Source organism: Nematolebias whitei, chromosome 9, assembly GCF_014905685.2.
Source record: "Nematolebias whitei isolate Nwh7 chromosome 9, NemWhi1, whole genome shotgun sequence".
NCBI classification, from domain to species: Eukaryota; Metazoa; Chordata; class Actinopteri; order Cyprinodontiformes; family Rivulidae; genus Nematolebias; species Nematolebias whitei.
In genome coordinates, this window is record NC_056506.1 from 19049174 (window position 1) to 19075235 (window position 26062).

Sequence of the window (26062 nt, forward strand, 5' to 3'; positions counted from 1 at the left end):
GTTCATTTGATGGCAAAAAATATATGCTAAACTTGTTTTTTTTCCTCGTAACAGTATGTCTTTACAATATACCAGCTCTTACCTGCAGTCAGTCCTAAAACATTTAGGCTCATGTTTAAATCTACAAAAGACTAAAAGTCTCCTTGAAACACTCGAGGAGCATCGTTACCCCTCAAACCTTCTGTTCCGTGTGTTTTAAGGAGCGTGTTTGGGTGAAAAGCTGTGGGTGTGTCGTGGAGTCATGGAGCAGAGTCCCACATACCCTCTGAACTGATCTCCCGGGACCGAACCAGGTCGCTCTTGTTTCCCACCAGAATGATTGGCGTGTGCGGCTGGGACTCCCTGAGGAGGAGGCGGAGCTGGGCGGTGCGGTGGAAACTTCTCCTGTCAGTCACTGAGAAGACCAAGATACATACGTCACACTGCAGAGTGGACAGGTCCTGGGGAGACACACACACACACACACAAGACTCAGAACAGCAGAGCAGGGTGGTCAGGTAAACATGAGAGCAGATCTAAAAGCCATCAGGAGATTAAAACTGATGCTTTGTGTCTAGAGCGGCACGGTGGATCAGTTGGTAGAGCTGTTGCCTATAAGTGAGAAAGTCGACAGTTCAAATCCTGGCCCAGGACCTTTCTGGGTGGAGTTTGCATGTTCTCTCCGTGCATGCGTGGGTTTTCTCCAGGTACTCTGGTTTCCTCCCACAGACCAAAAACATGCATGTTGGACTGATTGGCAACTCTAAATTGTTTCTAGGTGCGAGTGAGAGAGTGAATGGTTGTCCCCCGCCTCTCGCATAGTGATGGCTGGACATGGGCACCAGTGAACCCTGTGACCCAAAATGGAAGAAGCGGGTAAATGGATGGACAGACGCACGTTTTTTGTCCATCCCCACTGCCAGTCAGGCACCCACCTGACGAAGCAGAGGAGGCTCTGCTCAGCCTGGCTGTGCTCGTGTCACGCGTCACTTCGACTCTCATGTCGCTCTCAGCTGAGCGCTAACAGCCCGGCGGGCCTTCCTGTCACAGAGGCTCAATTAGAAAGAAAACCAGCAGCTTGCAGCTTTGGACCTCCTCAGCTCTCTGCCTGCTTCAGTCGCTGCACTGAAGGTGCTGAAAACTGGGTCAGGACAAGATTTCTACTTCTGCACTGTTTTCTTACTTTGTCTGAATGTTTCTGAATTTTTCTGATCCGGTTTTCTTCCGTACGCTTTTTTGCTTGTAACTGGTTACTCATCGTTTTTGTTCCATTTCAACAGTTCATGAATCAAAACGTTCGGCTCATCCAGGACATTCCTGCTCTGACGTCTGGTATTTGTGCAGTTTTTATATTTTGAAATATTTAGCTTTGTCGGCCATGTTTGTCTCATTGGAAATGAATGGAGCTCTTTACATCTGTCAAACTTTTTGAGCCGTTTCAAACTTTTACTGCTCTTTTCAGCTTTTTTTTCTGCTTCAGCTTTATTTCAGAATCAGAATCAGAATCAGTTTATTATTGCCATGTCAATGAACGAGGTTCACAAACTAGGAATTTGCTTCGACATAACGGTGCGAATAATAAGTAAAATAAAGTAAAAATGAAAACATAAAACATGTGTACACCCATACAAAAAAAAAAAAAAAAACAATAAAAAAAACTTAGACTTTAGCGTCTTTCTGCCAATTTCAGCTTCTTTTGAGTAATTCCAGTTTTTATTTGCTTTCTCAGCTACATTTTGGCTTTTTTGCTGCCTTTTTAGCTTTTTGGCTGCATCTCAACAAATTTAAGTTTGTATGTGCTCCTTTCAGCTTCTTTATGCTAAGTTTAGCTTTGTGGTGCTTTTTCAGGTACTTTCATCCGATTTTCTGCAAAATCAGGCTTCTCACATTCTTTCCGTTATTTATTTATTTATTTTTCTGATTTCACCATGTTTCTGCAACTTTAAGCTCTGCTAATTTGAGCTTTTTCTTATATAATTTCAGGGGTTTTGTTCTCCATTCAGATTTATTTTACTTTCATCTATTTGTGTATTTCAAGTCAGCTTCATGTTCTTCAGCAGCTTTCAGCAAATTCATTCAGCAACAAGCATTCACACTGTCCAGATGACCTGACTGAAAAATGTTGGATTGTATACCTGGATTATTGAGCATGGACTTTGTTGCGCAGGAATTGCAATTTTTCTAGTTTCAGCTGATTTTTTTTTTGTTGCTTTTCAGCTACTTTTTGCTAATTTTCAGCTTTTTTCTGCTCATTCAGTTTCTCTTTTCTAATCTATTCAGTCTATCTCTATTTTAACTTATTCTGATCATTTCTGCTCAATTCAGCTTTTTCTACACATTTCAGCAGTTTTTCTGCTGCTTTCAGCAAATGCCAGTTGTTCAATTTTAACTCACATGAGCAGTTTAATGAGCAGTTTTCAGCAGCAAACATGCAGCAATGCATCCATGCTGCATTTTCACAGGAAATGACATCCTTCTAGTTTTCTATATGTTTACGCGCCTACAGTTTATGCGTATGAGCATCTTGAATGAAAAAGGGAACAGCGGACAGAAGGAGTCTGCAGGGATCCAGCTGAGGACTTGGTGACCCACTTGTAGTTTTCAGGCCCTAAATAATAGAAGTGCGTTGATCTCTGAGTTGAAAACCAAATACGCAGCAGATAAAAGATTAGGAGTTTAGTCAATTGAATGCCCTGTTTATAAGTAAATGCTAAGCTTTTGTGGCTTAAAATGTCCTGCAGGTCACGTTGGTCCAGGCCTCATTAAAAATGTAATACACAAAACTACCGTCTGAAGCAGAGACAAGCGTCTGTCTGTTTTTAACAGCAACTCTGGTCTTTTTCATCCTCGTTTGTGACGCGACTTCTTTTCAAACATCAGGTCTTGCTCTGCAACTCTTCCTCTTTGTTGTCCAGCACAAAGTGAGTCAGCTCGTGTAACCTTTCAGAAATACTTGAACCCCGTCCTGCGGTGCACAGACCCTGCACACCATGTGGACAAACAGTCAGCATGTGTTGCAGCTTGAAGCTGGCAGACACAGGATGGTTGTGGTCATGCTGAAATTTTGCAGCACGTTACTTAAAGCTTTCTCTAAAACAAGGTTTCCATAATCTGAATCTGTTGGGTGTGGTTGTGGTAAAGATGTTATAAAGTCACACTGAGCTTCGTCGCTCTCTTTTAACTCTGTTAGCAGCCGTGGAGCTGCAGGGATTAGAAAAGCTCTTACTGGTCACCAGTTGTGTTGATGTGAAACATTTGAAGGGAAAATTTAGACCTTTCAAAGAGAGGTGCTGTGAAACAACTACGAACAATAAATATCTTACCTGTTGTAGAAAGCTCTTTAAAGGGCCTTACTTTAGAAAACTTTAATTTATATCAGAGCAGATTAGGAATCTAACCTAATCCAGTGTGTCCCCTACCATTATACAAGGATGGCGCCCCACCCTGTCAACAGAACCGAGCGCCCTGCCTACCGAACTGTCCCAACAAACAAGTTGTACCCTGATGCCCCCCCTGTCGTTGAGGGATTTAAGCAGTGAATGTTTGTAGTTCTGGAGATGAGTGTTTTTCTGGACTGAAACCATTACACTGTGCAGAACAACAGAGGCTGTTTTTTTTTTTTTTTTTTGTTAATCTGAGGCAGAACAGAGCGACTGATCCTGAAGAGGCGAGGGAAACATTTTATCTACCACCAGGTGCAGTGGAGGAGCCAAGGGGTGGCCAATGGTGGCCTTGGCCCACATAGATTAATCTTAGGCCACCCCATCATTTGAGAAAACTACATGTTTGAGCAATACAAAAACTATAGTTTCCACAAACGATAAGGGTGACAGATTTATTTATGTATAGGGGAGTGGTGGTGCAGAGGTTGGAGAAGGTGGGCCTGTGATCGGAAGGTCGCCGGTTCAACTCCCCAGACCAACATCATCAAAATGTGGGTGGGAAAGGTGAAACACCCACACCTGCCTCCACCATTACTTGTCCCACTCTGGGCCCTTGAGCAAGGACCTTAACCCCCACCATCTGCTCCACACAGAGGGCTGTGGTAGCTCATGGTCTGTAGTTGTGTCAGGAAAAGCATCCGGTGTAAAAATAATTGCCAAGTCTTCCTGTGAGTTAGTTCGCTGCGGCGACCCCTGAAGAAGGGAGCAGCCGAAAGAAGAAGAAGAAAACATGGTGACAAAAAACAAAATGGAGGTCAGCACCGCACTTATTTTACAAGTTATCAAGCTCACAGGATATGCGGCTGGAAAGATGGAGGCTACTTGATTTTTTTCTGTTTTCAGAAGCAAAATCGATGGTGATGTAAACGTTTATATCATCACATTTACATTTATTTTTAAATAAAATAAAGTCATGGGAGTTTATAAACTCCCATGACTTTATGTTTAGATTGGAGTTGTTTTAAGACTGAACTTTGGTCCTGGCTACGTTGGATTAGTTCTTAGCTCGTTAGTCAGATCGTTCAAAGAGCCATCCACAGCAGGTAACATAGTCACTACTCTCAACCTTTAACACACAATCCTGCTCCACTGATCTCAACCACAGCTTGAACTCCTGATGAAAAGCTCAGCAGTGATAGAAAGATCAACAGAAATGTGAGCGCAGGAACGCTACCGTCAATTTTTAAAGCTAAATCTTTAGATGAGCTCATCATCCGTCACGTTTGTAACACATCTGACATCGTCGTTTCATTAAGTTCATACCAGTTGTGTTCCAGTCAAAGGATCAAAATAATGTGAGCACAGATTCTTGTCTATTAAAAAGTGCATTTTTTATTTTTATTCAACAATTTTCTGATTTTTAAGCATTTCCTTCGAGACACAAAACACCTTTTCGTTTGACATTCCTGCAAACAGATAAAATGTCAGGGCTGGTGCAAGTCTAAATTTGTCATTTTTATTATATTTTTCCTCATACATACAAAAATATCTCGCCCGTAAACTTAATTAAATTGTATTTCAACAGGAAATAAGATTTGAAACCATAAACTCATGTGAGTAAATCAATACAAAGCAGATAACCCATTCTGACTACTGCAGTTTTGGATGCCATGCTTCGTGTGTGTGTGTGTGTGTGTGTGTTAGAAAGTGTTTTGCCATATTTATGGACCACAAAAAGCATGACCCAGTTTAACAGTCAGCTCTAATTTCTAGATCTTGGTGGAAACCATAAAATCAACCTCAGAACAGAACTCTGTGTTAAATTAGTCTCCACGGGCCTCGAGGTGATGTTAACCTCTGCCCTCCTAAAGGCTCCCACAGACCCGGGTGTACTTCAGTCCTCGCGTACTGGATTAGAGTCGAAGCGGACGCCTGCAGGGCATGTCCGTGCAAAGCTCAATTTTTACAACCATATTCACATACTCTGTGTCGCACAATAAACCGCTCGGTGACGGACTGTTTTGTTTGCAACATTAATGTATTAAATTTCTCTTTTTCATCCCTGATCTGGTTTAATGGCCTTTTCTTTTGTTTTTTGCCAAAAGGCAAGTGATTTCTTCCTACTCCTCCGTTGATGCCATGACTGAAATGATGAGAAATGAAGGAATTTGTCATGAGAGAATTAAAATCAGGTCCAGCGTGGCTGCAGGAGGGTCTGGAGATTTCCTGTTGGGCTGGTCTGATGTGTGGGCTGCAGGGCCAGCGCTCCCTGTTTTTTTTTTAATTTTTTTATTTATTAGAATGTTTTATTAACAAAATATAAACACAGAACACCGCTGCGGCTGCCCGCTCTCGTTCTTTTTTTTTTTGTGACCTGTCAATCAATCCAGTAGGCGTGTCAGCAAATGGCCAATCGTCGACCTCAATTTGTCATAAAGGTAAACGCCCCTTGCCTGCAGAGCTGGGCTGCAGCCGCTCAGGGTGGACGCTCGAGTATGAAGTCTCAACCGTCTGTGGACAGAGCGCACAGTGTCCGCACAACTCACAGAACGCCTGAGTCTGTGGGAGCCTTAAGACTTTAAAATGCCTGAAAACTTCACAAGCCTCCGACCTAACCCTAGAGCGGATCATCCAATCTAATCCAACTACCGGTATTTGTAAAGCAAGTTACGCACCACACCAAACCAAAGTGCTGCACAGAATCACATTAAAACAGCTCACAAACACCAACTACTGTTAAACACAAGTGAAGAAAATAACAAAATAATAAAAAATAAAAAAAAACCAGAAAAATTAACTAGATCTGATCCATCCATCTATTATCTTTTAACTGCTTCTTCCTTTCCGGGTCACAGGGGTCACTGGTGCCCGTGTCCAGCAGTCACTGTGTGATAGGTGGGGGACACCATAGACAGCTCTCCAGTCCGTCACATGGACACAGAGACAAACAGCCATTCACTCCCTCACTCACACCTAGAGACAATTTAGAGTTACCAATCAGACTAACATACATGTTTTTGGTCTGTGGGAGGAAACTGGAGTACCTGGAGAAAACCTACACAGCACGGAGAGAACATGCAAACTCCACCCAGAAAGGCCCCTGGCCGGGATTTGAACCTGTGACCTTCTCGCTGAGAGGTAGCAGCTCTACCAACTGAGCCACCATGCCGCCTACAATATCTGATCAAACAATAAAAACAATAAAACCTACAAAAATTAAAATCAGGGCAAAAATAAATAAAAAACACTCCTTTAAAAACTGATAAAAGCCAAAGAAAAATTAACCACACATATGCCAGTTAAAAAAGTCTCACTGCAGAATTTTGGATCCTCTGCAGTCGGGCAATGGCAGACCCACTAACCCTCAGAAAAAGTGTGTTACAGTAATCTAGCCGGGTGGTAACAAAGACTACTGTCTCAATGTGTCTTTTAGGAATGATGGGTTTTATCTTGGCCATCAGTCTCAAATGATGAAAACTTCTTTCAATAACTGATCTGATCTGGGTATTTAATTTAAGTTCAGGATCCTGTTCAACCCCTAAATTCCTTACTGTCAATTTGCTTTACTGGGTCAAGGAACCTAGATCTGCAGGGGAGGGATCAACAGTACCTCCAAAAGCCATCACCTCTTTCTTGGTTTTGTTAAAACTCAAAACGTTAAGTGACATCCAAACCTTTATGTCCTCAAGACACCTAAGAAGCAGATTGATTGAATAGACTTTTTAAGAGGGACATAAATCTGACTGTCATCTGTGTAACTATGGAATGAAATGTTTTCTGAGTATGGAACCATGGAACCATGTGGGAGCAGATGTGATAGATAAGAAGTGGGCCTAAAACTGAGTCTTGAGGGACTCCACAAAAAGTGAAGAGGAGGATACTGATCCCTCAAGAGCAACAGAGAATGTTCGGTTTGTCAACTGAGACCTGAACTATTTTAAGGAAACATCCCCAATTTCCACCCATTGCTCCAAATGAGTTAGCAGAATGTCATGGTCCACAGAGTCAAAAGCAGTTGTTAGGTCTAAAAGCACAAACATGACACAGTCTCCGGAGTCAGTAGCTAAAAGGATGTCTTTAAAAACTTTTAAAAGAGCAAGTCCAGTGCTGTGAAGAGATTTAAAACTCGATTGGAAAACCTCAAGAATGTTATGCTCTTCAAGAAAGACAACTGACTGACTATGCACAACCTTCTCAAGGACTTTGGTGAAAAACAAGTTTAAAACTAGGTCTAAAATTAGCTAAATTTGTGAGATCCAGCCCAGATTTTTTTTAAATAGAGGTTGCAACACTGCTTGTTTAAAAATTATCAGGGACCAGACCAGAGAACACATTACGGTACTTTTGATAATTTCAAGAGAAAAATGGTCCTAGTGTGGGGGAAAGCTGTTTAAAAAGACAAGGAGGGACAGCATAATTTGGAGTTCCTAAAGGTTTCTGATAAAATAAGAGATAAGACAGTACTTTATTGATCCCGCAGGAAATTGTTGATGAAAGATAATCTACTGAAGAGAAGATTGTCACAGGTTCAGACCTGTCAAAGACAGTACAAGCAGGGACACAAACTGAGGATCACAGGCAGAAGGTGAAATTAAGTCCCTTATGTCCTGATTCATGCTTAATAATCCAAGTAGAATAATCCAGCGTTGTTCAGTCAGGTCCTCTGGACGGTTTGTTTTTGTTGAAACGTTTCATCGTTCATCCAAAACACTTCATCAGTCCAAGGAGCCAGCTAGGCCTGTCACGATAACAAATTTTGCTGGGCGATTAATTTTCTCAGAATTATTGCGAAAAACGATAATATTGTTTAAAATTCAACTATAATTATTGTCAATTTTTAGAAGAAATGTTGATTTGTTTGGAGTGTAGTACCTTTTTTGACCACCTGATGGCAGTATAAGACTGTTTGAACCAAAGGATGGATAGTTGAGCAGCATCTCTAAGAAAAATGGGAGGGAGGGCCCTTGTCGTGACATGGGCTGACATGGTGACATGGCGGACGCTCAGTGATTTGAGCTCTTTAGCATAGCATTTTTCACACAAAGCTTTTAATAAAAACAAACAAAAAAATTTTTAATCAGTCAACAAGTTCTCAGCTTCTATTTGAAGAGAAAAACAACTTTTTAGACGAAGGAAAGAGTTTCAACCGTGAATTATGAAGCTTGACAAGACGGAGGTTTATTCCTGAGGTCAGCCTGTTAGCTTAGCTTGTAGCTTAGCTTCTCAGGTTAGCTGTTTTTAACGATCCAAAAACACGATTTTGGATTATTAAAACAGATTTTAAAGAGAAAAAGAGAATGGGACGGGTCAGTGAAGAGCACCAGAATCGGGCCGTGTCTTCAGTAGAATAGAGACACGAAGAAACGATAAAGCCGGTAGAAAATGAGGTCGATAATTTTCATTCATCGTGCGATTAATTTATTTATTGTCTATCACGACAGGCCTACCCACAACAAACTCAGTCTTATAAATAGCACCTTCACATAGTGAGTCAACTAGTTTGATGGTGCTCAGATGGTTTCTGGAGTCTGCCCTCTCCCCTGCTGACTTGTTTGAAGAATGAAGTCCACTGGTGAAGTCTCTTGGATGAAAGATGAAATGTTTCAACAAAAAGAAACTGTCAAGAGGACCTGACTTAACTTTGTTGGATAAGTCCTTTATAGTTCATCGTAGGATCATTTAGTCTTGGTGCTCCGTCTGTATGATGGAGTGCAGGAAGAAACAATGAGGGGATGAGAAAACAAGGCAGGGGGCTACAGGCTTCCTGTCAGTTTGAGGGGTGGGATGCAGAAGAAGAATGTAAATAGGAAAGTCTTGATGGGAGCAGGCGAGACACAAATTATCACAGGCAAACAAGGAAACCCAGGAATGAGTTGGGAGCGTGAAACAGAGTAAATATGTTTCTGTATTAAACACAGGACGGGCGGATCAGAACTGCTCCTGCTACCCCGCTCCTCTTCTCTCTGGATTAAGCAGCTCCTTCTCCCTCCCAGAGAGCAGGCCATCTGTCAGCACGTCCTCCTCCCATGCACAAACGGACCAAAACACAAACACAAAAACTGGTCCACAAACAGAAATATTCAAGTCATCTGCAGACACAATCATTCCCTGCAGAGCAACCAGGAGATGATCATGGTCATCTCATTACAAAGACCCCGCCTGGCTGATTAGTCCTCTTTCCTTCAGGTCCATTGGACTGACACCTCACCCTGCTGCTGTAATTGACTGTTTGACAGACAGAGTAAAACTGTGAAGATTATTTAATTTGCTGCTTCTCAGATTATTCTTCTAGTCTGAGTTAGATCTGTAATTGTAATTAGGCCATGAGTTAATGACTCAAGGACCAGAGGCACTCCAGTGGAAGGTGTTATCAGAGGACTTAAAGATACAGAGATGCTAAATGGACTGTACTTTTTGTAGCGCCTTTCCAACCGACCAGGATACTCAAAGAGCTTCTCGGCACATTCTGTGCCCTCATTTACCTCCACACATGTTCTTCTACACATCCACAGCATCTCTACAAAGATCATCTGAATCAATCATTTGGTAGAAGTTAATCAGTGCTTTAAATGAAGGGTTCAGTGTCCTGTCATGGACATTTGGACATGTGACTGCAAACTGGTGGAATCGAACCTCTGACTCTCTCGCTGAAGGACGACTGCTCTAACCACTGATCCACAGCCACTCCAACACCCAGCAGCTGTCCAATCTGAAAAATAACAGCTTCAAATCCTGCCCTTTGGTGCTGTGCTCAGTTTATGATATTCAGATCCAAACAACAACCCAGAGGAGTTCAAAGTTCAGAGAAAATGATCATGAATTGAACATATTTATGTCCAACCACAGCACTTTAAACTACTGAACTGACGTACTGAAAAACAAAATGGCAGCAACATGACAGTATGCTGCTTTCCCCATGCAGAGATGATCTGTTTGACCTGCTGCAAAGACTCAAGTATTGATACTACATAGTACAAACCTCAGTGCACAGGTTCAAGAAGGCCGACAGCAGCTGAGACGAACAGCAGAAGGCAGAAGAGTGACAGGAGTAAAGATCAATTTTTATTGCTAATCAAACTTTCACCACAGTTTTTAACAAAACTGAACACTGAACTGATGAAGACAAATCAAAATTTAAACCAAAAACGTACAAAACTTGAATTGGCAGTATCTACCTGTAATGTAAACTCTCAGAAATTGGTTTCTCAGATCACACTTTTGGTTGGTTCTCTAACTATCTCTCAGATCGGAGGCAATGTGTTCAACATAATGGTACTTCCTCCAGTTATTTAACGGTTAACAATGGTGTACAACAAGGTTAAGTCTTAGGACCCACCCTCTTTACAATCTACCAAGGTAATGTAGGTCAAAACATCCCTGATGCATCCATACATTTCTATGCTGATGACACAGTTGTTTATTGTCAAGGTAAAACTGTTGCTAAGGTTTTCCACCTTTTGCAATCCACATTCAACATTATCCAGTCTGATTTGTTCCACCTCAAACTTGTCCTAAATGTCGACAAAACCAAAGGGATGTTTTTTCAAACAGGAAGTCAGTCCCAGCAGTTTTTCCCTCGATTTTATCATCAAATTCAATTAAAAAAATTAAATTCAAAAATACTTTATTAATCCCAAAGGGAAATTATTTGTTGTTGTAACTTGTTATCCTCATTTCATTCAGAGATGTTATAGATGCTGATGGCTGAAGGCAGGAAGGATCTCTTGTAAAGGTCCATACCATAAATCAGTGACTACAATAACTCTATATAAAAAATAAACAATACATAAATGAGAAGCTTGCTGAAGCATTAGATGTGTTCTAAATAATAGAAAAGTTCACAAATCAGGCTTCATGAGACTTAATCTTTCATCATTTCCTGTTTGTGGAACTGACATATGACAAAATAAAAACTACAGTAATCCAATGAAATCTGACAAGGATGGCTTATTTCTATTATTAGATAAAACAAAAACAACTTTTTCCCATTAAGAGGTCTTGTCATGGGTCATATAACCATCTATTTGAACTGCCAGGAGGATGGATACCCCCACCCCCAACCCCCAGCAGAATGAGCTAAGTGCAGAACATTTGATGCAAATAGAACCTGAGGCCTGTCCTGCAGCTGTAGGAGGCTAAACCAGAAGAGAATGCACAACTCTAACCTGCAAGAAGCTCTGCAAGCTGAAAAAGTCTTTTAGAAACCCAGATAATGTTAGAGATAAAAAATATATTTACCAATGAACACAGATTTATATTTTAGTTCTGTTTCATATCTTTTAACCAGCTTTGATTCCATTTTCACAAACATTCAGAATATTGGTGCTCAAAATGCACGTGTTAAAAAGCCCAACGATTGTTAAACTGCACGAAGACGACTGGTCATTTCTGCTCCACCAGCACCGTCAAACCATAAAACCTTCTAGTTCTACCTGCACTGACTTAACAACCATAGAAACCCTGTGGAGGCCTGCAGCCTTTGGAATATTAGAATAATGGTGAACTTTTGTCATGATACAATAAACGTTGTTGGGGGGGGGGGGGGGGTATCTTAAAACTAGGTTTCCCACATCCAGATTCATGCTCAATAATCCAGGTAGAAAAACCCAACAAAGTTTATTGGATTAACCTGGATTATTGAGCATGAACTTCGATGTTTTGAACCACTTTGGCATGACTGCCTCAGAGGAGACGGCGGGGGAGAGAACGGACTCCAGAAACCATCTGAGTACCATCAAACTGGTTGACCCACTATGTGAAGGTGCTTTTTATAAGACGGTTTCTTGTGGCTCCTCAGACTGATGAAGTGTTTTGGATGAAAGACGAAATGTTTCAACTAAGAGAAACCGTCCTCTGACTTAACTTTGTTTGCTTTCCCACAATTTCTAGGTCAGCTGCACAACACTCAACTCATGAGTTTTACATCCGAATCCAACCATTGACAAAAACATGTTGTTAGTCAACTGTTTATTTGATAAAGGTCAGTTGTAAACGAGCTGACCAGGAACTTGGTACAACTTGACTTGACCCAGTAAAAATGACAAAGAGCTGAATTAGCTGCAGGACACATTTATGTAACTGAAGCCTTGGGTTATAAAGATGGGGTGATGAAAAGTTTATGTGACACTTCATCTAGTGATGATGCATATCTGTAGGAGATTTCATTAAATTATGTTGAGCAGATCAGAACGTACGTGCGGGACAAGAGACAGTTCATAGACGTCCAGTCAGGTGGATACGATACCACAATATGTCCGCCTTCAACAGGCGTCTAAACTATAACAAACACACTGGCATAGCTATTGCACCTGCACAAAGCAGGAATCAGTAGAAGACTAATGTGGTCAGGTGGGAGACAAGCCCAAGTGTGCTTAGGTGTGGTTCCTGCAGCATGAGAATGTTCAGGTTGGAGCAACATTTACTTCAATCAGTTCAACACACTCCATCCACAGTTCAATTTAGAGCAGTGCAGGCGAGGCCGGTGGCTGACGAGCAGTGTTTACAGTTGGTAAACATGAACGAATGTAAGGCAAATACACCTGTGTGGGTTTAGAAACTGATTAAACATGGTAGAAGTTCACTTCTGTGAAGTGCGTGGCCAGATTCAGATAAAGAGCTCGGTGGTGTTCACTGATCTCCACCACCTGCACAGTCTGGAATGAAAGGCCGACAGTCCTGATGCTCCGAGCTGCACCTCCATCAACAGCAACCTGCAAAGGCTGCAGCAAAACATCAGGGGATTCATGGTGGCAGACCAGTGAAACATCCAGCTGGACAGAGACAGCAAACCTGCACTCAGAAAAGTCTATTCTAGTTTACTGTTTTGTCTTGATTCCATCTTTTGTGCTCCACCATCCATGGCATTATAAAGCAAAGTGTGAGACAGGACAAGTCATCCACGACCCACAATAACTGGGCTGCAGTACTGTAAACCCAGATAACCAAAAATACCAGCAGTATTCAGTTTCTACTGACTGTGACGGTGCAAGAAGAAACTATACAATCACATTTGTGTCTGAATAAATGACTTCCTGTAGACATTTTGTTCTGCAGCAGTGATATTTTGTTTGAGCTAAATCTGTTAGGAAGAAGGGTTAGTGTCCAACAAGTCAAGAACATGTCACTATTTTTATTACTTTCACAAACTTTTACAAAGCTGCAGAGGCTGAGAGGGTAAAACAAATGAAACCAAGCAGTCTGCCATCTCTGAGGGGTCTGGAGTGAATGTTTGTAGTTTTCTAGATGAGCGTTTTTCCTTGAACAGGGAATGGAAGTAAACCTAAATGTTTATGGTTCAAGATATTCAAGGGGGAAGGAGCTACATTGTGGAGATGAACAGAGGGAGGTTTTTATCCACCCCCAGGTGCAATGGAGGTCCAAGGTTCTTTATTGTCATTCACATCACATGTGTACATGAGGTGGAATGAAATTGTGTACACAAGATCCCAGTTACACCCCAAAATAGCAAAAATATAAAGTATTAAAAAAAAAACGTATACAAGGATATCAGATATTTGCTAAACAATAATAATGTAATATAACACGGTGTAATAAGGAGGAGGAGCCAGGGGGTGGCCATGAACACTATAAAATCAATCTTCGGCCACCCCAATCATTTAAGGAACTACAGTTTTAAGCAATAGAAAAACTAAAAAGCATAGTTTCCTCAAACAATTGGGGTCACCAGTTGTGTGTGTGTGTCCAACCTGACCTGAACAAGTTATCATGCCAACAACATACATGCATGCAGGTGCAGAGGTCCCAACTCCCCCTCTTTGATCCGTGACGGGGGACAACACGATGTTCAGCAGTTTGTTACTGAAACTAAAAGATACAGCAGAGATCCAGATGACCTGACTGAAAAATGTTTGATTGTATAACCTGGATTATTGAAAATGGACTTTGGTTTTGAACTAGTTTGACATGACTGTCGACGAGGAAGAAGGCCAGCACTGGAGGAAGGGGCGTGCCAAAGAGACCATCTTAGCACCAACATAACTGGCTTGTTGTTTTGTGTTGTGTTTCCTTGACTGATGAAGCCTTCTGGATGGAAGGTGAAACGTTTCAGCAGAAAAAAAAAAGAAATTGTCCAGGTGACCTGACTGAAAATTGTTGGATTGTATACCTGGATTATTGAGCATGGACTTTATTGGTTGATGCAGCAGAGACCACACCATGAAAAACAAACAGAAGACTAAGATTCAAACAGATGACAACTATGTCATCATAAGAACCCTGTTCGGACACAAAATTAAGTTTCTGTTTAAATATGTTGTTCCATGACGCAGTGGCAAAAACATAAAATAAGACTTGAATCTCTAATTTGAAAGAAGTTTTAATACAAATTAAAAGCCCTTCAAATAGCCTGGATGAAATGCAGCAGACACAATGACATGTTAGTCCAGACGGACAGTGGTACTGTTTACCAGGGTGAGATTTGAGAAGATTTAGAGGTATTAAAAATTAACACAACCCAACGATGTTGTGCACTAGCTGATTCTTTAGGAATAATTTATTAAGGATCATGTTTGATACTTTAGTTTGATCTCTTATCTTATCTTATCTTATCTAGCTCTTTTATTTCTTTTATTTCGCTTGCCTTTAACACGGTGTGATTTGTTTTGGCCCGGTCTGTTCTTTACTCTGTTGGCCATTTTAGTTAGCTTCTGCTGCTATTTGTATCTGTATTTCTATTTTATGTTTTCCTGTCTGCTGTGCATGTTTGTGTTCTTTTGTACAGCACTTTGGTTGGCCTTGTTGCTGTTTTAAGTGCTATATAAATAAATTGGTATGGTATGGTATGGTATCTTAATCTCTTTGCGCCGCTCAAGGTGGCTGCACGTTGGAGCAGCTCTGTTACTTTCATTCTGAGATTTTGATTTGGAAACATTAATTCCTCTTTTTCTGGATGTAAATCACATTTTTTTGGATGATTGTTTCCTCTGGTATCAGATGCTGTGCAGCTGGAAGGATTTTTACTGAAACTTTTTTAGTTTTGGACATTTGTTATGATGCGCAACCATGACAACAAGGCAGTTTTCTACAACCAACAGCAGCTGATTTACATCTCAAAAGCTCAAATAATATCTCAACTACAGCCCCAAATCTCAAATGAGTTGAAAGGATGTTCTGTGGACGCATTCTCATCTACCTGCTAGCTGTGCTCGAGTGCCTGACCACTGAGATCCTGGAACTAGCAGGAAACAAGGCTCATGACAGTGGAAGGACAGGATCATCACCTACAGCTGGCTGTCTGCAGCGACGAGGAGCTCAGCAGACTGCTGGGAGGAGCGGCCATTGCTCTGGGAGGAGTTCTGCCTGGCATTTTGGCGGTCCTACAGCCCAGGGGACCTGAGAGGCCAGCCGAGTCTGGGTGGACGGATTGGACGGCATCCAGTTTCTTAGGATCCACTGTGGGATGGACCTTTACAAGAGATCCTTCCTGCCTACAGCCATCAGTATCTATAACATCTCTTAATGAAATGAGGATAACAGTTACAACAAATAACTTCCCTTTGGGATTAATAAAGTATTTTTGAATTGAATTAAATTGAATTATACTTTGATAAATGAAGACAAACTTTGCCATATTGTGTGCTAAAAATGATTCATCATTAGCTAATGTAGGCTCTTTTATTTCTTCTGTTTCTTGTTGGTCTCTTTTAACAGGCAGAACCATTCAGCATGACTGAAGTTTTATCTTTTTGATCTCATCAGCATATATTTAGTTTAGTTTGTTGTGATCACTGCTGAGTGTTTATTATTGACTTTATCCTAACATCCTGCCAAGCTAAGTTGAATTAGTAGAAAAATATGAAATGGCCAGTGAAGCGAATTAAACTCAGGTCCAGTTGTGGCTGCAGGAGGGTCTGGAGATTTCCTGGTGGGCTGGTCTGATGCGTGGGCTGTAGAGCAAGCTCTCCCTGTTTTTTTATTTTATTTTTTAGATCTTTTTATTAACAACATATAAACACAGAACACCGCTGTGGCTGAGGCTGCCAGTGCTCGTTTTTTTTCTTTTTCCCGACCTGTCAATCAATCCAGTAGGCGTGTCAGCAAATGACCAATCGGCGAACTCAATTTGTCCCGAAGGTAAACACCCCTCGTCTGTGAAGCTGCTCTGCAGCTGCTCAGGGTGTACGCTTGAGTACGAAGTCTGAACCCTCTGCGTACAGTATACGCGTACGTATGCGTGAACGGACATACGCGGGAGTATACTGGGGGTTTACCCTGATGCACCCATCACTGTGGAACAGGGTAAACCTGGACTCATCAGACCACATGACCTTCTTCCTTTGCTCCAGAGTTCAATCTTCATGTTCCCTAGCAAATTGAACCTTTTTTTCCAGTTAGCCTCACTGATTAGTGGTTTTCTTAAGACTACACAGCTGTTCAGTCCCAATCTCTGGGACTGGGGGGGGGGGGGGGGGGCACACCCTGGACAGGCTGAAGAACTATCTGAATGGAGTCTAAAAAAGTTAAATCTGGTCCTCTGGACATTCAAAAAACAAAACAAACAAAAGAAAAAAATGTAAAACTGTTTCGTCTTTCATCCTAAAGACTTCCTCAGTCTGGTTGATCCACTCTGAGAAGGTGCTTTTATAAGACTGAGCTGAATGCAGCACCTCAGACTGAGGAAGTCTTTCGGATGAAAGACGAAACGTTTCTACATTTTTTTGTTGTTGTTGTTTTGTTTTTTGAATGTCCAGAGGACCAGATTTAACTTTTTTAGATTTTTCTACCTGGATTAGTGAGCATGCATCAGGATATCTGAATGGAGAAAATGTGTGTTCAGTGACCACAAAGACTTTGTGGCTGATCTCATTTCTGTGCATCTTTGCACATAATTTCTCCATCAGACAACTTTTAAGAATGACCAAACACCAAAAGTGGAAATGTTGGATTTTGAGCTCAGTTTCTTGTGAAGATTGTTGTGATGAAGTCGGACTCCTCCAGGGCTACCCGTTGTCACTGATTCTGTTCATAACTTTTATGGACAGAATTTCTCAGTACAGCCAGCTGGCGGAGGGTTTCTGGTTCAGTGGCCTCAGTATGCCATCTCTGCTCTTTGCAAATGATGTGGTCCTGTTGGCATCATTGTGCAGTGATGTTCAGCTCTGACTGGAGCAGTTTGCAGCAGTGTGAAGCGGCTGGGATGAGAATCGGCACCTCCAAATCTGAGACCATAAGGTGGATTGCTCTCTTCAAGTTGAGGGTGAGGTTCTGCCTCAAGTGGATGAGTTCAAGTATTTCAGGGTTTTGTTCATGAGGCAAGAATGGAGCGTGAGATTGACATATGGATTGGTGCAGCATCTGCAGTGTTGCAGACTCTGTGCCGGTCCGTTGTGGTGAAGAGGGAGCTGAGCTGTAAGGCAAAGCTCTCCGTTTACTGGTTGGTCTACGTTCCTACCCTCACCTATGGTCAGGAACTCTGGGTAGGACTGAAAGAATGAGATCATGGATGCAGGTGGTTGAAATGACTTTCCTCCACTGAGTAGCTGGACTCTCTCTTGGAGAAAGGGTGAAAAGTTCAGTTATCAGGAGAGACAGAGGACTGAAAGGAGCCAGTTGAGGTGGTTCAGGCATCTGGTAAGGATGCTTCCTGAGCACCAGCTTAGGGAGGTGCTTCAGGCATGTCCGACTGGGAGGAGACACCGAGGAAGACCCAGGACACGCTGGAGAGATGTAGTCTCTCGGTTGGCCTGGAAAGGTCTTGGAGTCCTCCCAGAAGAGCTGGAAGAGGTGGCTGTGGAAGAGATGTCTGGGCCTCCCTGCTCAAGATGCTGCCCCCGAGACGCGACTTTGGAACAAGCAGAAGAGGGAGGATGGATGGATGGATGGAGGACCAATTAATTGCACATCAGCTGAGTTAGTATTTTAGGACAATATGGCTACAGAAAATCTAAAAAATGGCTTCCCATTTTAAATGTGATTGTAACATAGTTGTACTGTTGGATGAATATAAACATTTTAGATTGTTGCTGTGTTTAACCTTTTACTTTGATCTATTATTGACACAAAGGATGATTACTAAAACAAAAAGTCTGTTCGATGCTCTACGATATTTTCATGACTGCGCTCTGAAATACTGCTGGAGCTGCACAACAACAACTACACAGTGAGGGCTCACCACATATTATATAACCTGCTGTGGCTACAGCAGCCCTCAAACTAATATTCTGTTTGACTGGAAAAACTAAATAAATATGAGCCTTCCTGAGAGTTCCTGATGTAATGCATGTGTGGTTTGTTGCTACACAACAGCCTCCTCACGACACGGAGACCTACAGATTGTCATGTATTGGTTTTTAAACAGCATGCTTTGCAAAACGAGATCTTAGAGGCTTCACGTGGAAACAAACAGCCCCACCTGTCCTCACATGCACAGTTAAACACGATCTCACCACCACTTGGCTTTATCAAGCGCAAACACATTTAGCAAACCAACTTTGCACACATCTGCCTCTTTGGTTCGTGTTTTATCTGGAGGTTCGATTGGCTGTCGAGGCAGAATGAAAGAGCGTGCAGATCAATAGAAGGTGGTGATAAATGGAAGGATTGAACAAGGACAGGAAGAGGAGTGCGTCTGACACCAAGCTTTGAGCTGAGCCGCTCCTTTCCCTCACATTCTGCTGCAAAGAGACGACACCTCCCTGAGGAAATGTACGACAGAGGTCACCTAGACACAACACAGACCTGCACATTAACAAAAACACACTCAGAACGCTGAGTGAGCTGAACAGCTCACACCAGGAGTGACCACATCATCTTTGAACACATCTGACATCACAGTGTGGACGTCCGCACATCAAGCCCACCGACCACCTCCCACAAACATGAGGAGTCCCTGCCTGACCCAGATTCAAGCTCTAATATGTTGGCATGTGAACCTCCAGTCTGTTCATTAGCAAATCCCAGAATCCCTACCCATGTCACGCATGCTGCGCTATCATCTGACCTCTGACCTTCTAGATTTAGGTCAGGATTTAAGAGGATTGTCCCCTCGGACACAATACAGCATTAATAATGAAAACATTTTGTGACATTGGAGTTAGATAGAATTTAACCTTTAGGGTAAAGAACCTGGTGAAACTCATTTTTTCTTTTAATTGATTTTAGCCAGCTGGTCCTGGAGAGGAAGAGTTGTTCATCTCATTAAATGTCCCCAGGCAGGGCTCTGAGCCCCAAACTCACAAACATTTAAAGCCTCAAACTTTGCTTTGAACTGAATGTGTGAAATTCATAAACTGCTTAGAGCAACATCATCATTAAATTTAAATGTTCTTAGTTCCAGCAAAGTCTGAACTGCAAATCAACGAACAGAACCATGAGGACTGTGCACTCTGTGCTTTGTATGCATCCCAATTAGAAAGGAGTTTAACAAAACCTACTTCAGATGCTTTGTTAGTTCTTGAAACAAACAAAACATTATATAATAAGTATTGGTTTTAAGCATCCAATATATTTTGCATAATAAAAAATTATGTTAAAGACACAAAGTATCCAACAATCGTAGTCCACCTTGGAAGAGCGACGTGTTGGATTTGGAAACACCTGTTTTCATCTTGTGAATGCCACAGGCTGATTGCCTCAATGCCACCTCACATCGAGGCAGTGAGTAAGGCAAAGGGATTCTCAACCAAGTATTAAAGATTGACATATCGTTTTGAAAGAACCATATTTTGATTGATTTGTTGTGATCCTAATTTTTTTTCTGCAAAAACTGAGAGGTAGTGTGGGCTGATTTCTTCACAGTATTCTAATTTTTTGAATTCCTGTTTTTGTGGGTTTCATGAGCTGGAAGTCCAAGTTATGTAAAAATAAACCAATAAATACTTTAAATAATTTAAATTGTGAGCCCTGAATCTATCATCTATTAAAGATTAACTTTTTGAATGGAATTATGGAAGTTAAACAACTTTTCCACAATATTCTAATTATTTGGAAAGGGTCTGTGTGTGTATATACAGTATGTATGTATGCATGTATGGATGTACAAACCGGATTCCAAAAAAGTTGGGACACTAAACAAATTGTGAATAAAAACTGAATGCAATGATGTAGAGATGGCAAATGTCAATATTTTATTCGTAATATAACATAGATGACAGATCAAAAGTTTAATCTGAGTAAATGTAACATTTTACAGGAAAAATATGTTGATTCAAAATTTCACAGTGTCAACAAATCCCAAAAAAGTTAGGACAAGTAGCTATAAGTGGCTGGCAAAAGAAAATTGAGCAAATAATGAACAGCTAGAAGACCAATTAACACTAATTAGGTCAATTGACAACATGATTGGGTATAAAAAGAGCTTCTCAGAGTGTCAGTGTCTCTCAGAAGCCAAGATGGTAAGAGGATCACCGATTCCACCATTGTTGCGCAGAAAGATAGTGCAGCAATACCAGAATGGTGTTACCCAGCGTAAAATAGCAAAGACTTTTAAGTTATCATCATCAACCGTGCAGAACATCAAAAGATTCAGAGAATCTGGAACAATCGCTGTGCGTAAGGGTCAAGGCCGTAAAACTCTACTGGATGCTCGTGATCTCCGGGCCCTTAAACGTCACTGCACCTCAAACAGGAATGCCACTGTCAAGGAAATAACAGAATGGGCTCAGGAATACTTCCAGAAAGCATCGTCAGTGAACACAATCCACCGTGCCATCCGCCGTTGCCAGCTGAAACTCTACAGTGCAAAGAGGAAGCCATTTCTAAGCAAGGTCCACAAGTTCAGACGTTTGCACTGGGCCAGGGGTCATTTAAAATGGAGTGTGGCAAAATGGAAGACTGTTCTGTGGTCAGATGAGTCACGATTTGAAGTTCTTTATGGAACACTGGGACGCCATGTCATCCGGACCAGAGAGGACAAGGATAGCCCAAGTTGTTATCAATGCTCCGTTCAGAAGCCTGCATCACTGATGGTATGGGGTTGCATGAGCGCTTGTGGCATGGGCAGCTTGCATGTCTGGAAAGGCACCATTAATGCAGAGAACTATGTTCAGGTTCTAGAACAACATATGCTCCCATCTAGACGTCATCTCTTTCAGGGAAGACCCTGCATTTTTCAACACGATAATGCCAGACCACATTCTGCAGCAAACACAGCATCATGGCTACGTAGGAGAAGGATCTGGGTACTGAAATGGCCAGCAAGCAGTCCAGATCTTTCACCTATAGAGAACATTTGGCGCATCATAAAGAGGAAGGTGTGACAAAGAAGGCCCAAGACTATTGAACAGTTAGAGGCCTGTATTAGACATGAATGGGAGAGCATTCCTATTTCTAAACTTGAGAAACTGGTCTCCTCTGTCCCCAGACGTCTGTTGAGTGTTGTAAGAAGAAGGGGGGATGCCACACAGTGGTAAAAAAAGGGACGGCTGTGGCTGAGTGGTTAGAGCAGTCGTCCTCCAATGCGAGAGTTGGGGGTTCGAATCCACCAGCAGTCACATGTCGAAGTGTCCCTGAGCAAGACACTGAACCCCTCATAGCCTCTGATGTGTGTTCCATCAGTGTATGAATGTGATCTAAAGCACTGATTAGTCTCTTTAGAATGACTTGTTCAGTTAGCTTTGTAGAGATGTAGAGTGCTGTATGAACGGGTAAATGAGGACACAGATTGTAGTGTAAAGCACTTTGAGTGTCTTGAAATAAGATAGAAAGGCGCTATATAAGTACAGTCCATTTACCATTTAAAAATGGACTTGTCCCAACTTTTTTGGGATATGTTGACGCCATGAAATTTGGAAACAACAGATTTTTCCTTTAAAATTATACATTCTCATAGTTTAAACTTTTGATCTGTGATTTGTGTTCTATTCTGAATAAAATATTGACATTTTCCATCTCCACATCATTGCATTCAGTTTTTATTCACAATTTGTTTAGAGTCCCAACTTTTTTGGAATCCGGTTTGTAGAAGGAACACCTCTTTTTAGATTTGTCTTTGGATTTCTGAACCCCTGTGCCTGACCCCGACCTCGACTTTTGCACCTCGTCTTTGGATTACCCCTCTGATCATGCTAACCACAGTTCTACCCTGCAGCTGTGCTTCACCCAGTGACTGTGACATCATCTCTTCATGCTCTGACAGGTGGCTCTCAACCCACCCACCTGTGTACTTAGTCTTAGTCCCTCCAGCAGCCACAAGTCAATAAAATTGTTTCTGTTTGTTTTACACTCTTGTTATCCGACTATGTTTTGTATCCAAAAACTCATTTTCCTTAATAAAAAAAAATTGTTTAACTGGGTTCTCTTTATCTATTTTTAGGAGTTGTGTAGAAATCTGATGTTTTAGGTCATTTACGCAAAAATATAGAAAATTCTAAAGGCCCCACAAACTTTCAAGCACTACAGTATTTGAAATCCTGCACATATGTGACCTCTGCTCCTTGTAGCCTCACTGTTCACTGGCCTCCCTCTCATTCACACAAATGTACTCTGTCTTACTACAGCTGACTTTCATTCCTCTTCTTTTAAGTGCATACCTCCACCTCTCCAAGTGCTGTTCCACCTGTTTCCTGTTCTCACCACAGATCCCGTCATCTGCAAACATTATAGTCCACGGGGATTCATGCCTGACCTCATCTGTTAGTCGGTCCATCACCAGAGCAAACAAGATGGGCCTCAGAGCTGATCCTTGATGCACTCCCACCTCCACCTTGAAGCTATCTGTCACTCCTATAGCACATCTCACCACTGTCCTGTTGTCCTCATACATGTCCTGCTGTCCTCATACATGTCCTGTACCAGTCTAATATATTGGTACTTCTCTGCCACTCCAGATTTCCTCAAGCATTAACACACCTCCTTCCTCATCAACCTATCATATGCTTTTTTTCTAAATCCAAAAAGAACCAGTACAGTTCTTTCTGAGCATTTCTGTACTTCTCAATCAGCATTCTCAAAGATGATGATATCTGTGGACACTAAACCTCTCATTTTTCTTTTGTTTTTTTTCATTTACCCTTTATTTATCCAGGTAGTCTCATTGAGACATGAGAACTCATTTTCAAGAGAGACCTGTTTTAGGCAGCAGATGGTGGGGGTTAAGGGCCTTGCTCAGGGGCCCAGAGTGGGGCGAATGAGGGTGGAAGCAGGTGTGGGTGTTTCACCTTTTCTACCCACATTTTGATGTTGACGGTATCGGGAGGTGAACCTGCGACTTTCCGATCACAAGCCCATCATCTAGCCTCTACGCCACCACTCCCTCATTGCCTCTGATGTGCGTCTCATCAGTGTATGAATGTGATCTAAAGCACTGATTACTCTGATTACAGATCTAGTAGAGTGCTGTATGAATGGGTAAATGAGGCACAGATTGTGCTGTAAAGAGCTTTGAGTATCTTGATAAGATAGAAAGGTGCTATATAAGTACAGTCCATTTACCATTTAAAGGTCAGCAGCGAATCTGCTTAATTGCATGCAAAAAAACATGTACACTTTATATTTTCCCAGGCTAAAGGCTGCAGCATTCTGTCTATGATAAAAAAGATTTTTTTATTTTGAATCATTAAATAATAATGTGAAGATTTAAACACAGACATTAAGGAGCACCTAAACAAACAGAAAAAAGGGTGGCCTGAACAGTGACTGACTGACTGTGAGACCTGCTTGTCAGTCTGCAGCAGAGAACAACATGGACTGACTAGGTCATGGCCAAGTGTGTAGTGTTTCTATTCTGGGCACACGGTGACTTATTTAAACCATCCTGTCCCTCATGACACCCCCAACACGCTGTCTGCCTTCTGTGTATGTGTATACAGTATGCCGCTGTGTTTAAAACATACCGAAGCAGCGTGTGAACACCCCAGCTCCTGACAGCTCAGGCTTTGTGTACGCTGTTTCCACGAGCATGCACATACGGTTGAGCTTCACCTGGGGTTTGTTGTGCACTGCTTACGGCACTGAAGAGAGGAAAATTACTCCTCCTCCTTGTCAGTCAGCTGTGCTTGAGAGCAAGGAGCACTTGAATGAAGAATTGCTGAGCGTAACAAATATTTCACCAGTTTTCACAGTTTGTGCAGCAGGGCAATGCACCGGTTAGAAAGAGAACCGAGCTCGGCAGACAACAGTGCTAGTAAGACGCTTGCTGCTCTCACATGATGTTATACATGAATGAGTGATTAATTCAGCCCTGTGTCTGTGCATGTTGCTATGGTAACACGGGTGTAGGTCGGGTTGCCCCACGGAGAACACTCGCTCCAAGGCCAAAAGCCCTGCCTCCTGGGACTGCAGGCACTGGCAGAAAGCGCTGTGCCAGCTCAGAGCCAGGGCTCACATTAGTCATTTGGAGGACATCCGTCTCCAAACTAGACTGTGCGCATTCATGAGATTCTGTTTAAATTTAATACATATACGGCCTTGCACCACAGTTATTACATCTAAAGCACAAAAACACAAGGACTAAATGCAAACTGGGAAAATGTCCAGTCCACTCCGTACTGGCAGCCCTGGAGTTGTTCCAAGCTTCCCACTGGACTACGTCTGTTGCTCCAGCCTTAATGCCCTGCCTCATATAAACACGAACAGAGAAACCAAAGTAATTAACACTCAGTGAGCTTTTACCAACATAATGAGGCAAAAATAGCACAAAAAGAGTCATGAAGTGAATGAATTGGGGAGATTTGAACGTGACAGCAGCTGCAGGAAGGAAGGACTGCTGAGAAATGAGCATGTTTTCTGTGGAGCTCATCTCAAGTAAATGTGAATAATTCAGGCAGAAGAGCAGGGCCCGTGCTGGCCCAGTGGACACCTGGAATAAGATGATCCACCCTATGGAGCAATTAGAGTGCTCTAACGCTCCAAACGCTCCACCATCTCATTAATGTCCATAAATAACATTGTGCTGTTTGATTCTGCATAATGTCCTGCATCAAAAGGTGCATTTTGACAAGCTCTCACTGTTTTCCTCTGAAACCTGCCGTTACCGCCGGTTGGTTTGAACTCATGCTGTTCAGCTCCAAAACACTGAAGATGCACCGCAACAGAAAACCATCCATCCACTTCTTCCTTTACAGGTCACAGGTGCCCATATCCAGCAGTCACTGTGAGAGAGGCGGGGGACATTTGGACATGTCTCCAATCCATCACAGGGACACTTAAAAACAAACGAGACAAACAACCATTCACTCTCTCACTCACACCTAGGGACTTAAAGTTACCAATCAGTCTAAAATGCATATTTTTGGTCTGTGGGAGAAAACTGGAGTACCCGGAGAAAACCCACACATGCACGGAGAGAACATGCAAACTCCACCCAGAAAGGTCCCAGCTGGGATTTCATCCGGCAACCTTCTCCCAGAGAGGAAACAGCTCTGACTAAGCCATTGTGCCACCCTAACAGAAAATTATGGTAACTATAACTTTTATACGAACGTTAACAAAAAAAAAAAAAAGTTTTCCAATTTGTCTAAAGGGAAATCTTTGAAAAGATTGAGCTCAGCGAGCATACACTGTAAATACCGGTATGCCTTAAACACCATGATTCCCCAGACCCTGATGGACAAACTAATCACAATAGGACTAAGTTCTTCTCTATGCAACTGGGTCCTAGACTTCCTAACCAACAGACCACAATCTATGAAGATCCATGACTCCTCCTCCGCCATAACCCTCAGCATGGGCTCTCCCCAGGGCTGTGTGTTGAGCCCCCTCCTGTTCACTCTGCTAACATATGACTGCATACCGACCCATCCAGG

At 42.1% G+C, this 26062-nt stretch overlaps 1 protein-coding gene across 1 annotated transcript in view; it reads right to left on the reverse strand.

Moving 5' to 3' along the window:
- The window catches only part of rem2 (RAS (RAD and GEM)-like GTP binding 2), a 76767-nt gene that overhangs the window by 27415 nt on the left and 23290 nt on the right, over positions 1-26062 (reverse strand). The window contains exon 4 of the mRNA XM_037681533.1: positions 263-440. Coding sequence (XP_037537461.1) covers positions 263-440 — 178 coding nt within the window. The remainder of the gene's footprint in view (positions 1-262; positions 441-26062) is intronic.